The sequence below is a fragment of the Eriocheir sinensis genome, chromosome 55 (genome assembly GCF_024679095.1).
Source record: "Eriocheir sinensis breed Jianghai 21 chromosome 55, ASM2467909v1, whole genome shotgun sequence".
Classification (NCBI taxonomy): Eukaryota; Metazoa; Arthropoda; class Malacostraca; order Decapoda; family Varunidae; genus Eriocheir; species Eriocheir sinensis.
Window position 1 is genome coordinate 7,704,648 of NC_066563.1, and position 14,501 is coordinate 7,719,148.

Consider the following 14,501-nt stretch of genomic DNA (forward strand, 5'->3'; position numbering starts at 1 on the left):
CAAGCTCACTGGTTCAGAGTCAGGTTCACTGTTTCAAAACTTATTCAGTAGTTGATAAGTTTCTGCGGACTACTGGGTTAGTTGGGCATTTCTGCCCTCAGTGGTAGGACATGTGAAGTGCTGCTGGATGAACCAACACACGGGAGGAGTCTCCAACTGACTATTGTAATCTACAAGCAAGGTTAATCCAGCAAGCTTCAGTAACAGCACAGCTAAGGAGTCCCTGTATCCCCTTACTGCCTGTGAGTGACCAGAGCCAAAACAGTGGAAGAGCTCAAAGTGGGTAGCAGTGGGATTAATGCCTGAAGTCTACAAATAATGAAAGGAGTGGAGTGATTTCAGTATCTTGATTCAACCCTTTGCAAACATGCAAGTACAGAGGACAGGTGAGGGCTATATATGGATGGAAGGTGCATGGCAGGGTCTTTCAGGCAAAAGATTAAGTATGGTGAGCAAGGCAGTGAAGGTGGGAGCAGGGTTGTAAAATTCTCAGGAATTCTGAAATGCGAAACTATCCATGGAAATTTTGGGAATATTCGGGAACTTTGAGGATTAAGAAAAATTTACGAGGTTGCCAATGGTGCCCTTGGTCTTTTTTTGTTTGTTTGTTTGTTTGAGAGGCTGAGGTTATTGTTGCCTCTTTAGACTTCAGTTTCAGGGAACTGTTAGTGGATGTCCTTTAGCCCAGTGGTGGCCCAGGCTGGATTGTTTGATTCACGCCTATTGAGGCTCATGCCGCCCTCTGGTTAACCTAACCTTAACAAAACCCCAAACAGTTACTATAGGTCTTGACTCAGACAATTCATATATTCTTCCTTACTAATGAGGCCAATTTTTGTTGATTTATACCATAAGTTGCTGGCTATCATGTGTTTGAATATACTCTAAACGGTTTAGTGACTATGATGATGCCAAGTTTATTAAAAGGACATCAGTAGGCTATTCATGAAAGCAATCAAGACTCACGCACTCACTACGACGATGTGAATAAGTGGATTGAGGATAATTATCGAGGCTAACATCGTAATTGTTGACGGACCTCACAGAGCGCTGCACTAGTAGTGGAGCAGGGCCTAAAACCTCATCAACGGTAAACGGTAACCTAACAAAACCGCAAACAGTTCCTATATGTCTTGACTCAGAAAATTCATATGTTTCCTTACTATACAACAAAATGAGGTCATTCTTTGTTGATTTATACTATAAAGTGCTGGCTATCATGTCTTTGAAGATGCCCTAAACTTAACCTAACTTAACAAAACCCCAAACAGTTAGAACATAAGAATGTAAAGTCTGCAAGAGGCCGGTAGGCCTGTACAAGGCAGCGCCTGTAAACCTAAGCTGCTGTGAATCTAACCCCTCCTAATATCACTGTCCATGAATTTATCTAATCTATTTTTTAATGTGACAATTGTACTGGCACTCACCACACGACTGCCCAGCCTGTTCCACTCATCTATCCCTCTGTTAGTAAACCAATTTTTGCCCATGTCCCTGTTGAATCTGAATTTATCCAGTTTAAACCCATTACTGTGTGTCCTACCCGGTTCTCTAACCATCAGAACCTTATTAATATCCCCCTTAACAAAGCTCTTCATCCATTTATAAACTGGATGCATTAGCTTAAGTTTAGAGTATCTTCAAACACATGATAGCCAGCAACTTATGGTATAAATCAACAAAGAATGAACTCACTTTGTTGTATAGAAGTCTCATTAGTAAGAAGCACATATGAATGTTCTGAGTCAAGGCCTATAGTGTTTGTTTTGGTTTTATCAGGTTATGTTAGGTTAGGGTATCTTCAAACACATGATAGCCAGCACCTTATGGTAGAAATCAACAAGAAATGAACTCACTTTGTTGTATAGAAAGTCTGATTAGTAACGCAGCATATATAAATTTTCTGAGTCAAGTCTGTTAAGAGGTGATTTCAGGTTTTGTTAGTTTGCATGGCACAGACTGAGCAGAGAGGGAATGCTGGAATGGAAAACTGAAAACTCTTCTGCTGTGGTCAGCTGTTAGGGGGAAGTTCCTATAAGAGGGCAGGGCATTGGAGGTATTGATAAATAGATATTGGTAGATCCTGAACTTGGAACGTTGCATTCACCTTTTCACGTGCTGATCACTTGGCCGTCACCTTCCAAGATCAGACGCCAAGCCACCAAGACAACGTTGCTGGCATCGAGGATGGAACTTTTTCCCAAAATAAGCCTTGGAAAATTATCACCTTTTATCGAACTACAACAAAAGTGTAAAGGCACAAGAATTTCACATTAGAGGGACAATTCAATGACGGCTGATATTTGTGCAATATCACAGTTCAGACCCCATTGTTCTGTTAACTGATGAAATCCCTCATGATAATGAGGAATCCCTGTATTAGAAGTGGACTCAAACACAAGAAGTTTGATCATCTTGTATAATTCTGAGATGGAGGAATCTCTACAAGAATAAAATGTTACATCTAAAATCAAACATTACTGCACACGAACAATGTTTTTAATAATTCAAATTAAGAAATCTGTTCATGTTGCTGCTACAAAATTTTTGTATATAAATTACTCGTGTATGTATGGGAGAACCTAAGACAGGAGGCAGCTTTGCAACTCACTGTTGGAACTGCCACATGATGGATGATTCCTTGTACTTGTTTCACACACTGCTGATGGGGATGAGGATGAACAGGACTTATCTAGACCAACATGGATGACTATCTCACTTTAAGACTTGTGTTGCCTTCCTTTCAGTTAGGACTCAGGAGTACACTGAAAACTATATTCCCAAGAACTTGATGAATGATTAAAAAAATTTGGTGTGCGGGCAGTCCCATCAACTTTACATATATGAGCCCAATGAATATGAATCAGATATTAAGACTAATGAGATTATGAGAAACGTGCAACATGTTGATGAATCTACAGGTGAACATCAATGATCTAATGGGTGGAGAAAACTAGGCGGCCACAGGTTGGGCGCTGAACTAAAACTAAACCTTAAAAGTCACTGATGATGAGTTCGTCAATTCCCCAGTCCTCAAACGACCCATCCGGCAGGTAACGTCGGATGATGATGGGGATCTTGCGTTCTCTCAGCTCCTTGGCGGCAATCTGGAGGGGGTCGGACTCTGCCTCGATCTCCACCATGACTGGGGCGCACATGGCTATCTGCAGCGCCCTCGTCCCTAACACCCGCGCCCGCTCATATCTGTGGAGCAAGACTTTTATTTACTTATTTTTTTTACAGCGAGAGGCAGCTCAAGGGCAAAAACAAAAAACAATAAAAGCCCGCTAGATCTAGACGCTGCTCCAAACAAAGGAAAACAGAATGAGGGGCCAGAAGCAAGGTCACATACTTCCCTCATATATACTTCACAAAATACTTCAACCACTGCAATAAAAGGTGGATGAGAGGGAATATGTACTAGGTAGCATGTGACTTACTGAGGACCAATATATAACTGATCCAGGATATTATATGCACTGTAAACTTTATTGCAGCTGGTCAGGACACTAGAGGATGGCATTTTTAATCTCTCATTCCTCTTCTATGGATGTGACAAGCTGAGTGTGTGACAGCTGCGTACAAATGCTTCCTAATTTTGAAGAGGGTAAGGTATAACTGTATAATTATTAGTTGCTTTTCAGGAGATACAAGAGAAATTATATGTATTGTATGATCATACTTGACAATAGTTGGAGGAGGGTAAGGCATACATGCAAAACTACGTATAGCTATTACTTTTAAAGAAATACAAGAGAAATTTTATGCGTTGAATGATCTTACTCGACAATAAATTACTACTATTATCATTGTTATTATTACTACCATATACAGGAAGCACTCTGGAGGTTTAAGTAGAGATCTTTTGGAGGCAACTTACTTTGTCATGTACGGCGTTGTGATGCGCTTCTGTGTGGGCACGGCCTGACCCTCACCCGCCGCCAGCAGCTCCGTGTTGTTCTCGTCATCCTGTCAATGAGCCACCATGAAAATAGGGGACTAAAGATGATTCGTGTCGGCAAGGTATCAAAAACTTGGGAGTGGCAGCTTTCTCAACATACAGCCCAATTGTTTTGAAAGCAGTGTTGAAGCTTTTCCATTCAATAATCCTCAACAATACTGCCAATCTATATGTTGCCTAAAAACTGACTGTCATTCCTTTTTAAAGAGTGCACTTGTGAGATCCCTTGCTTAGCTAGGGTAGGTGCATGTCACAGTTACATCATAGACTATCACCAGCTGACTTGTTAACTCTAGGATGTCAATGTTAGATCGCTTTATTTATTCCTGCTTCAGAGCCAGTATGTAGAATGTGTTGCCAAGCCTTGACCAAGTTGGTTGGTACTTACCTCCCCTTCTTGTAGGTCATCAAGGTTCTCATCCTCCTCTACCTCCTCAAAGTCGTCGCCAACACTGAAAGGAGCAATAAAAGGCTTGTCACACATGGGGCTCTCACATCTCTCATCCAAGGGCAAATATTGTCTTATAAGTTTTGATGCTTAATTGATCCAAGGAATGATAAAAAAAGCTGGGTTAGTTATATTTGTGTAAGTTTGGCTTATTTCTTAGCTGGCTTTTAAAATGATATATGCTGCCTACTTGTACTCTGTTGGATAAAGTGAAAAGCATGTGCCTTCTGTGTTACTTGACAAAACTTCATAAACCTACACATTAAAAGAAGAATATTAATATCCCTGTATTTCATAGTCTCATATGCAGCTTGGTATAGGAAAGGCATGTGACTAAAAAAATGGTCCAGCCTCCTTATGGCAGCTTGCCACCATAAGGAGAGCAAGGGCTTCATACAGGCAAGCCATACAATGCTAAAGATGATTTGTGTCGGCAAGGTATCAAAAACCTGGGAGTATACGAAAATGCATTATAATAACAATTCTTTCACGTGCTAAATTACTACGAATATTGGTTTGGAGTGGTGATCCTTAAGATTAACGGGGAATATTTACGAAGCCCTAGCCACCTCTAGCAAAGTTAATACTTACATCATGGATTTCTTTTTGGTCCCTGATTGCAGTGCAGTCACAAGTGACTTCCGGAAAGGAGAAAGAATCCAATTCAGGGACCACTTATTGTTGAAAATAGGGGATAATAATTCACGAAAGCGTCGCCTCCTCTGGCATCAGCCGTGGCGACGGTACCGACGACGCAGCCACAAAATAGCTTAGAGGGTTTAGGGTGGGGGAGCATATTTAAACTATTCCAACCAAACTTTACGACCTAACAGCTAACGGGAGGGGCTTCGCCCCCCTCGACCCCCCCTTCTAACCAGGGGGGGCTCCGCCACCCCTGGACCCCCCTCATGTATATGCGACTTATTTCTGCGAGGAGGTATTTCTCGCAACACAGCACCATGGCCGCCACCAGAGGAGGCGACGCTTTCGTGAATTATTATCCCCTATTTTCAACAATAAGTGGTCCCTGAATTGGATTCTTTCTCCTTTCCGGAAGTCACTTATGACTGCACTGCATTCAGGGACCAAAAAGAAATCTATGATGTAAGTATTAACTTTGCCAGAGGTGGCTATGGTTTCGTAAATATTATCCATTTATTCCTGCTTCAGACCAAAATTTGGTCTGAAGCAGCCCTCTCAAATTATTACATTATCATTTAATGTTGATGTAATAATCTGAGAGGCCAAGGGCAAGATGGGGAGGGTCCATGGGTTGTCAGCCTCCAGACCTATTGTACGTAAACTAACATAACCTCCCTAAACCCAATGGATACTAACCAATAACCACCGTAATAGTAATGTATCGCCAATAAATGGGAACCTTCTGACTCAAACAGTGTAACCTATCGCCACTAAAACAGTAACCTATTGCTGCTCTATGAAAATTAAATGACTCACGGAATGGCCAAAAAATACAAGGTCCAGTTATACAAGCGAGCCCTCGGGAGTGTCAATAAATGGCCACATAAGTATCTCAGTGTCTTGTTTCTTCTAATACATGCTTTAAATATACAAGAAACCCCCAAAAGACTCACTCGTCACCATCAAACTCCTCGTCGGCCATGGCAGCGTCTTGTCCTCGAGTCCTCGGCCACAACAACAACAAGAACACGTGTTGCTAGATTATCGTACTCAGAGCTAGTATTTACCGGTTTCTGACGCCTAACTATTGCCAAGAAACATCAGAATCTTACTCTTTTAACGATAATTATAGACGAGTTTCGTTATTGGAGCCCAGAAGACAGTTTTGGGGTAGGAAGTCGGGATATATAAGCGGCTTGGTACGACAATCTAGCAACGTTGATCCACCGTTACCAGATTATCGTACTCAGAGCATAGTATATACCGGTTTTCAACGCCTAACTATTGCCAAGAAACATCAAGATCTTACTCTTTTAACGATAAGTATAAATGTGCTTCGTTATTGGAGCCCAGAAGACAGTTTTGGGGTAGGAAGTCGGGAAACATAGGCGGCTTGGTACGACAATCTAGCAACGTTGATCCACCGTTACCAGATTATCGTACTCAGAGCATAGTATTTACCGGTTTCCGACGCCTAACTATTGCCAAGAAACATCAGGATCTTACTCTTTTAACGATAAGTATAAATGTGTTTCGTTATTGGAGCCCAGAAGACAGTTTTGGGGTAGGAAGTCGGGAAATATAAGCGGCTTAGTACGACAATCTGGCAACTTTGGGGCCCCACCGTTACCAGGTTATCGTACGCATAACATTGTATTTTCCGGTTTCTCTGGTTCATAAATATTGCAGAAAAGGGCATCAATAATTACCGATTTTAACAATTATCATAGGTGCATATCGTTATCTTTGTGGGTGCGATAGTTTTTGGTCAGAAATTGGCAAAAACAATACGCCAAGTACGACAATCTGGTAACGTTGGCAAATCGTTTATACCATGATCATTGATAAACGCTTACAATGGGATAAAACTATATATGGAAAAAGTACCACTAAATTTTTTAATACTTCGATGATCAGAATAAGCATTAAATAATAAGTTAAGAATTAGTGCTGGGGCTCAATTAGTGCAGCATCATTTTAACCCAGATTATCAAATACTAACGCTAGACAAAAAAAAACAAAAAAATATGTAAAATATACCATAAATTGATCATACTTCTCTAATCAATATTTTATAGTAAGTAAAAATAAATGAGGATCTTATATACGTGGTCCCTTAATGTTTACAGGAGGCGGCGGAAACATCAAAACATCAGAAACTGTTTGCTTTTGTGAGCCTGTGAGGGTGAAGATACAGGAAATAAGGAGAGAAAAACAGTTAAATGACTCAAAGGAAGGAAGACCATGAAGAAAGAGACCCAAGAGCTGCCAGAACATTAGAGGTAAGGAAGTGACAATCAATTTAAGACTTGATTAATGATTATTTGCCTCGGTGTTCGTTACAAGGTTGCATTAAGGCCGCGTTCAGACCTGGGCCCGTACTTATAAAGAAATTTATGTGAGACGTAAACTGAAACATATCCGAGTATTAACAATGACGAGACATAACCCCCCTCCTTATGTTTCACCCCCTCAACATAACCAGCTCGAAATAAGCGAGTATTAGTACATCGTTGCCAACCCCTGAGCTGCACCTAAGAAAGGGATACCAACTCAAAATATAATGTTGGAATTTCGTATAATTTTGATGTTAAAAGCATACTGACGTATTGGAAATATGTATAAAATAAAAAAATAAAGTATTTTCGGGAATTGTTGACGATGCATAGACCAACATCACATGGAATAATGATAAAATTAAGGACGTAGCCCCTCAAACATGTAAACAAACATTCCCGCGAGCTTCAAGCTAGCAGTCAGCAGCCATGGACAGCCAGCCACGACCTCTAGAGCCCCTCAGCAGCCAGCGAGGTCAGCAGCAACAGCAGCATCAGCTACACCAGGAGCAGCAGCAGGAGAGACCACAGCCTCACCCCCAGCCACATCATCATCATCAGCAGCAGCAGCAGGAACAGCCGCCGCAAGGGCGTACACAGTCTCCCGGGTGACCCTGCTGACGGTCTGTTGTGACGCCCCCAAGTCATCGCTGCTACACTGCTGCATTTTGCCCGTAGCAAGATACCTCAGTGTTATGAGGACCTTCATCTCAGGGGAGAGGGCTTGGTTCCTGTTTGTAGGAGCAGTCAAGGCCTCACGCACCAAATCGGTCACGAAGAGTATCCCTGCACGGTCCAGGCGGTACCTCTTGATCAATTCCGGGTCCGGAAGTTCATCAAGGACGTCTCTTCGTGCCCGAAAAGTCCTCAGCTGCCGCGGACGCGCACCCACTACCTCCGCCATCTTGACTGTTATGCCTCGCTTAGGTCGACCTAAGGAATGCAATGTTACCTCCACCCAGCGCGTAGCTGGCGAGTCAGTTTATGTTCCGCTTAGTTGAAACCTAAGGGTTATGCTTTCCCTATGTCTCGGTGTCCGCCATTTTCTTGATTTATGCCTCACATAAGCGAAACATACTCTTTATAAGTACGGGCCCTGTACACCTTGCGTCTGGTTGCCGTGCATCTTCTTATGCCTCGTAAGTCTATATACACCAAGTCATACGCAGGTTTGTGGGAGGAGACACAGCCGAGGCGTGGTTTATGCGTGACGTTGCTTGGAGCCAAACTAGAGAATGTAGAAACAGGGATTTAGACAAAACGAGGAAAGACGGACTAATTTAAATCAATCACTTCAACATGGCCTCCCTCACACCCCACACCGCCGTTTGTAGTCATTGAAATTACAGTCACGCAATCGCACAATAAAAAGACATTTTTTCGTCAGTGGCTTGCCTGAACGCGCTGTGAAAGAAGGCGAGAATGCACATCCAGAGTGCACATACGGCCCCAACTTTAGTCACCCCTAAACTGGCGGGTATCTTTTTTTTTTTTTTTTTTTTGGCTCCAAGTAACGTCATCCCTCTGCTCCGCCCCAAAAACCGCCTCCTGCGCGTACCGGTCGCAGTTTTGTAGCAGAGTGAGTGAGTGACTTGACTTGGTGTATATAGACTTACATGCCTCTACGTACGCATGCAACACGCACGCTCACGCATGCCTCTACCTGCATGCCTCTTCCTCGATGGACGCTGGATGCGCATGCCTCATTCTGTTCACACCTGGAGACAGGGTGACCACCCGTCCCTTAAAACACGGAATCGTTCCGTATCGGAGAATGAAATGGTGCATTCCGTTTTGAACCAATACGGAACGCCATTTGTTCCGTATTTGTCTGTGAATGGGCAAGCAGATCCAATTTAGCATTTTAAAGTTGTAGTGATGGCATTTTTCGGTTAATCTAAAAAAAAAACAGGCCGTAAAATTATGTGTTTGTCAAGGGTCGTCCTGGAATACGTGTACAGTACGCGACTCCCCTTCCTCTTGCCTCCACAAGCAGCAGGCAACGACTGTCAAGGCAGGGCAGCCTACAGAAATTTTAGAGTTGCCACCCGTCTCTTAAAATACAGATTCGTTCCGTATTGGAGAGTGAGATGTTCCGTATTTTTCTGATCTCAAGGTGGCAACCCTACCTGGAGTGAATGAAAAAAAGTGACTTGTAGTGGAACCAGAACGGCTTTGGAACATCATCAGCACCGGAACCGCTCTTCTTCATCGACAAGTATTCCTTGTGCACTTGTCGAAAGTAAGACCGAAGGCTTTTAATCTTGTTCAGGACGGCCTTTAATTGACGTCCCCATTTCATATCCATTTGTAAGGAACTGTAGAGCATCATTCCGTTTCACCCTGTCTTTATAGTCTGCGGAGCTAGCCATCCACAGACAAGTAGATTAACGATAATCCTCAATAAAGTTTATATTTTTGTCATTGGACCAATCCGCCATACTGACAATACAAAGGAGGACCTGAAAATTAGAAAACGCGGTATAATAAACCGTGGTTGACAGGCGACTGTTGCACGAGTCTCCCCGTCTTGGATGGGGAGACACTTGCGCCTTCATGCGTCTCCGCATGTTAGACTGGGCACACAGATTTGAAGCATGCCTTACCTTGCACCGTTGCATGCCTCTGGTTGCCTCTTCATGCAATAGGCGCGTGCCTCTTGTGCGCACGAAAAGTTGCACATGTCTGAACGCGGCTTAAAGGTACGTAAGAAGATAACAATCAATTTAAGACTTAGTGGTTATTTGCTTTAGTGTTTGTTACAAGGTTGGAAACAAGGAGACAAAAAAACAGCTGAAGGAGTCAGAAAAGAAGATCGACCAAGTAGAGGAGATCTAAGAGGCACCAGAAAGAATTAGAGGTAAGAAAGTAATTTCATTAACATGCCTCTTTTCTGTGGATACGTCTCATAGTCTTTATTTTGTTTTTGAAAGGCGTTGGCACATGGCTTACATGATGCACTGTCAGGTAGGCTGTTCCACTTATTTTCGACCAATATTACTCTTGTGGGTCCTTAAGTCTGTGTACAATCGTGACGGTGTTAATATGTTTGGGGCAAACTTATAGTGTCCTTGGTCGGCACCCTCTCCATGGACCGTCACCAGACAAAGGAGCTGCCTTGTGTTGGCCAGTCGGCCTCTTGCAGTCTCCCTATGTTAAAGGCCCATTGTCCCTCGCGGAGGAACAAACTCTAGAGGTGGATGGATTGAGTTCCCAGCGTGTCCCCTTTACTCCTCTTGGCTCCAGCACAGCAAGGCCCCATGCACAAATGTATAACATATGACGAGTACTTTGATAAAAGAGATTTCAAAATATTGATATATAATTAAGTTTTTGAGTGCAGTCTAGCAACAAGGGCAGCAAGGGGGTGCATGGATCAGGTGAGGTTAGACATAGTCAGGTTAGGTCAGGTTAGATATAGTTAAGTTAGATTCAGTTTTGTCGCTTTTGTTGTCAATAGGGGTGGAGGAGACTTCCCTCATCGCCATATTCCCCTCAATAATTTCAGGGACTATGATTTATTCTTAACTATTTAAAAAGGACGATCAAGAGCCATTGAATACAGTTACAAGAGATAATACATCCATATACATTCCAGAGTTTCTTGTTATTATTTATTTTTTTGCCCTTGAGCTGCTTCCTTTCCTATAAAAGAAAAACATTCACACACGAAAAAAAAAAAAAAAAACATGGACCGTGACTCCTGTTTACCTATTGCAGTACTTGTCGGCGCCATTGTGAGCACCTTGTGAGGAATATCGACCCGGCCATCACCAAGGAGTAACCCACCGCTGTTTCCCCCATCACAGACCGAGGGCGAGGGGGGCGAAGGGGAGCGGCCATGGACCCTCACGCACCCTCGTCAGCACAGCACATGCGGGTCACCAGGTGGAAGCGTTTATTGATGGGTCTCCAAGGCACGTGTTGGCGCCTGGCTCTGATGCCCGGCCACGTGGTGTTTGTCTGTCCTCAAGTGGCACTGTCTCTATGGCCCTCTCGACGTGGCACTATCAGCATACCCACCTACCCTCCCCCCCCCCCCCTTTTGTGTGTGTTGCAGCAGCCTCCAGGAAGTACTTTGAGGTGAGTTATCTGTTCTCGCTTAATTGGGTATATATTCTTAAAAGTATCGGGCTCCAATGCCGACTGTTTTCCAGAGGTCGTGTAAATCTATCACTGGGATCACAAGACAGTCCATGAAAAGCCCAATTACTTCCACGAGAGGCTTTTCAAACATGCGATCTGGAGTGACGATATGTTTTAAGAATACGGGCTTTGGTTGGCTTTCGTGGGGAAGGGATCATCTTATTGAATTAACTACAGGGCTACTTTTGATTTCACCCATTTTCCATCGCATCATATCTCTTTTTGCTCTAACCATTACTTAATACGGTTATTTTTAATGGGAAGTTTATCTCCATCACTCTCTTATTTCCATTACCATTACTTACCATATCTTCCATTTGTTTGTCGGCTTTTCCGATACCCTACGCCCCTGTCCACCCAGCAGTGAATGGGTACCAGGTATTAATCGGGGGTTGTGTCCCGTCTCCTGGAATCTGTTTCCTTCTATAATTCCTTCCCCTTCTGTCTCTCTCCGGCATATGACCACAGATGTTGCGCCGACTAAACGAAACTTTCCAAACTTTTCCATTTGTTTGTAGTATGTTTTCAGTCCATATATGGTAGCCTAAGAAACCATTTATTATTATTATCGTTATTTTTGATGTTTTGCTGTTGTTAGATATACGTCAGTCAGATTGCAATAATACATGATAAGCTACAGAATATATAAAAAGTGGACCAATGCAGGAAGTATTTTCTTACCTGATAAGTTTTTTTTTTTTTTTTTTCAAGATTGCGTCAAGCTTGTAATCTCCCGTATCCCGTAGTTTTATCACATTTCATCGTTTTATTCCTCGAGTTAGTATTGGTAGCTGTTCCGTGTTTGTGTTGGTGTAACAGTTCATAGATGTAGCCTAGCATTACTATAGCCTACTGTATTCTAATGATCAGCTTATTTTCGTATTATTTATTCGGTACCAATAAACTATCAATCAATCAATCAATCAGTTAACTTTTACGTGTGTATTTTCTCTCAGGTTAATGCCCTTTGGCAGTTGATACCTTTAATCTTCTAAGGGCGCTATCTCTCCTCCATTACCTACTTGGAAATACAACTTGGAAATACAGATGTTAGGCCTCGTAGCTCTGAGGCGTCGTTTGTCTATGTCAAGCCGGTAGGAGAGAGAGAGAGAGAGAGAGAGAGAGAGCAGACAGACACAGAGACAGATACTATATACTACTATTACTACTACTACTACAACTACTACTTCTACTACTACTACTACTACTACTACTACCACTATAGTCTACCACTTAAAGGGTCTCATTTTCTCTCCTTTCATACACACTCTCTCTCTCTCTCTCTCTCTCTCTCTCTCTCTCTCTCCTAGACACCCGACTTACTTCCTTACGCACAAACATTTTTTTCTCTTTTCCCACAACATTTCGTCACTTTCTTCATGCATCGCTTGGTTGACCGGGTGGCTGGGAAGGGTTCGTTCAGCGGTGACACTGGTGGCGGTGGTGGTAGCGGCAGCAGTAGTAGTGGTGGTAGTGGTAGTGGTGGTGGTGGTGATGGTGGTGGTGGGACGTTTATAATAGTGTTGCCAGTTACCTGTGGTGGTGTGGGGCAGAGCAGTCGTGTAACACTCACCTCCGCCGCTCACCTGAAAACGAGAGTGAGAACGTGTGCTTCCTGTCTAGTGTAGTGGGTGTGGAACGTGAGGGATTTCAAGAACGTGGATATAACTTCTGACAGTGTGGAGTGAGTGTGCGTGAGGGTGAGAGGGAGGGAGGGAGGGAGGGAGAGACGCCTACATAATACTTCGGGATACTCATACTCACGGTAAATACGTTATTTTACCCTATTTCTGGCTTTTGATGGAAATATTGAGTGTTGTAATAGTTTTTGTGTTGTTTTTAATATATTCCGTCGTGTGTGTGTTTGTGTGTATTTGTGTGTGGATGTGGCGACGTGTGTGTGTGTGTGTGTGTGTGTGTGACTTCTACAGAGCACATATTCTACGGTAAACACATATATTAACCCTATTTCTGTCCCTTTAACGATAATATTGAGTGTCAGTTTTTGATTTGTGTTGGTAAGCTAGTGTGTGTGTGTGTGTGTGTGTGTGTGTGTGTGTAGACATCAACAAAACACTAATATTCTCACGGTAAAGGCAAAATGATATCATCTTTTTGGCTTTTAACGGAAATATCAAGTGTCAGTGTTTGTGTGTGTTAGGAATCTGTCGTGTGTGAGTGTGTGTGGGGACGTGTGTGTGTGTTTTATGTGCGTGAGTGTCCGTCTTCATGTGTGTGTGTGTGTGTGTGTGTCAAGTCATGTGCTTCTTGTATTCTAATATCGTGTCAGTGTTTGTGTGTGTTAGGAATCTTACGTGTGTGTGTGTGTGTGTGTGTTTTATGTGCGTGAGTGTCCGTCTTCATGTGTGCGTGTGTGTGTGTGTGTGTGTGTGTGTCAAATCATGTGCTTCTTGTATTCTAATTACTGGTGTGTCTGTCTAGATGTGTGTGTTAGGACTCTGGCGTGTGTGAGTGTGTTTTGTGTGCGTGAGGCGTGAGTGTGTGTGTGTATGTGTTTCAAATCATGTGCTTCTTGTATCCTAATTACTGGTGTGTCTGTCTAGATGTGCGTCTCCTCAGCGGGGCCATGTCGCAGAGGAAGGTCGTTTAGATGGCCCTCACCGCTGTCCTTATGAAGAGGTGAGTATTGCCGAGTTCGCTTCTTTTTTGTCCCTCTTTGCCGAGCCTACCACGCATGCCTCGCCCACGTACCTACACATGTTACCAAGGAGAGTTATTTTTTACCCTGACTCAATAATCTTACTCCCTAGAAGACCTGGAGTGACGATTTTTAAGTATTTGTGTTGTTACCAAGGAGTTATTTTTTATCCTGACTCAATAATCTTACTCCCTAGAAGACCTGGACTGACGATTTTTAAGTATTTGTGTTGTTACCAAGGAGTTCTTTTTTAGTCTGACTCAATAATTTTACTCCCTAGAAGACTTGAACTGATGATTTTTAAGTATT

The 14,501-nt window shown here is 42.9% G+C and overlaps 1 protein-coding gene across 1 annotated transcript; it reads right to left on the minus strand.

Annotated features, from left to right (window-relative positions):
- Nucleotides 1–2,405: 2,405 nt before the first annotated feature.
- Nucleotides 2,406–6,101, minus strand: LOC126983996 (DNA-directed RNA polymerases I, II, and III subunit RPABC2-like). The gene is made up of 4 exons (XM_050837298.1): nt 6,005–6,101; nt 4,350–4,413; nt 3,881–3,969; nt 2,406–3,204 (listed from the first exon to the last, which is right to left on the minus strand). The coding sequence occupies exons 1-4, from the start codon at nt 6,031–6,033 to the stop codon at nt 2,994–2,996; spliced, it is 393 nt and encodes a 130-aa protein (XP_050693255.1). The 5' UTR covers nt 6,034–6,101; the 3' UTR covers nt 2,406–2,993.
- Nucleotides 6,102–14,501: the final 8,400 nt, after the last annotated feature.

Coding starts and splice junctions, on each gene's coding strand:
- LOC126983996 (XM_050837298.1), bottom strand. CDS start 6,033: ATGGCCGACGAGGAGTTTGATGGTGACGA. Junction 4,414..6,004: donor GAGGAGTTTGATGGTGACGA/GTGAGTCTTTTG, acceptor TGCTCCTTTCAG/TGTTGGCGACGACTTTGAGG. Junction 3,970..4,349: donor ATGACCTACAAGAAGGGGAG/GTAAGTACCAAC, acceptor GCTCATTGACAG/GATGACGAGAACAACACGGA.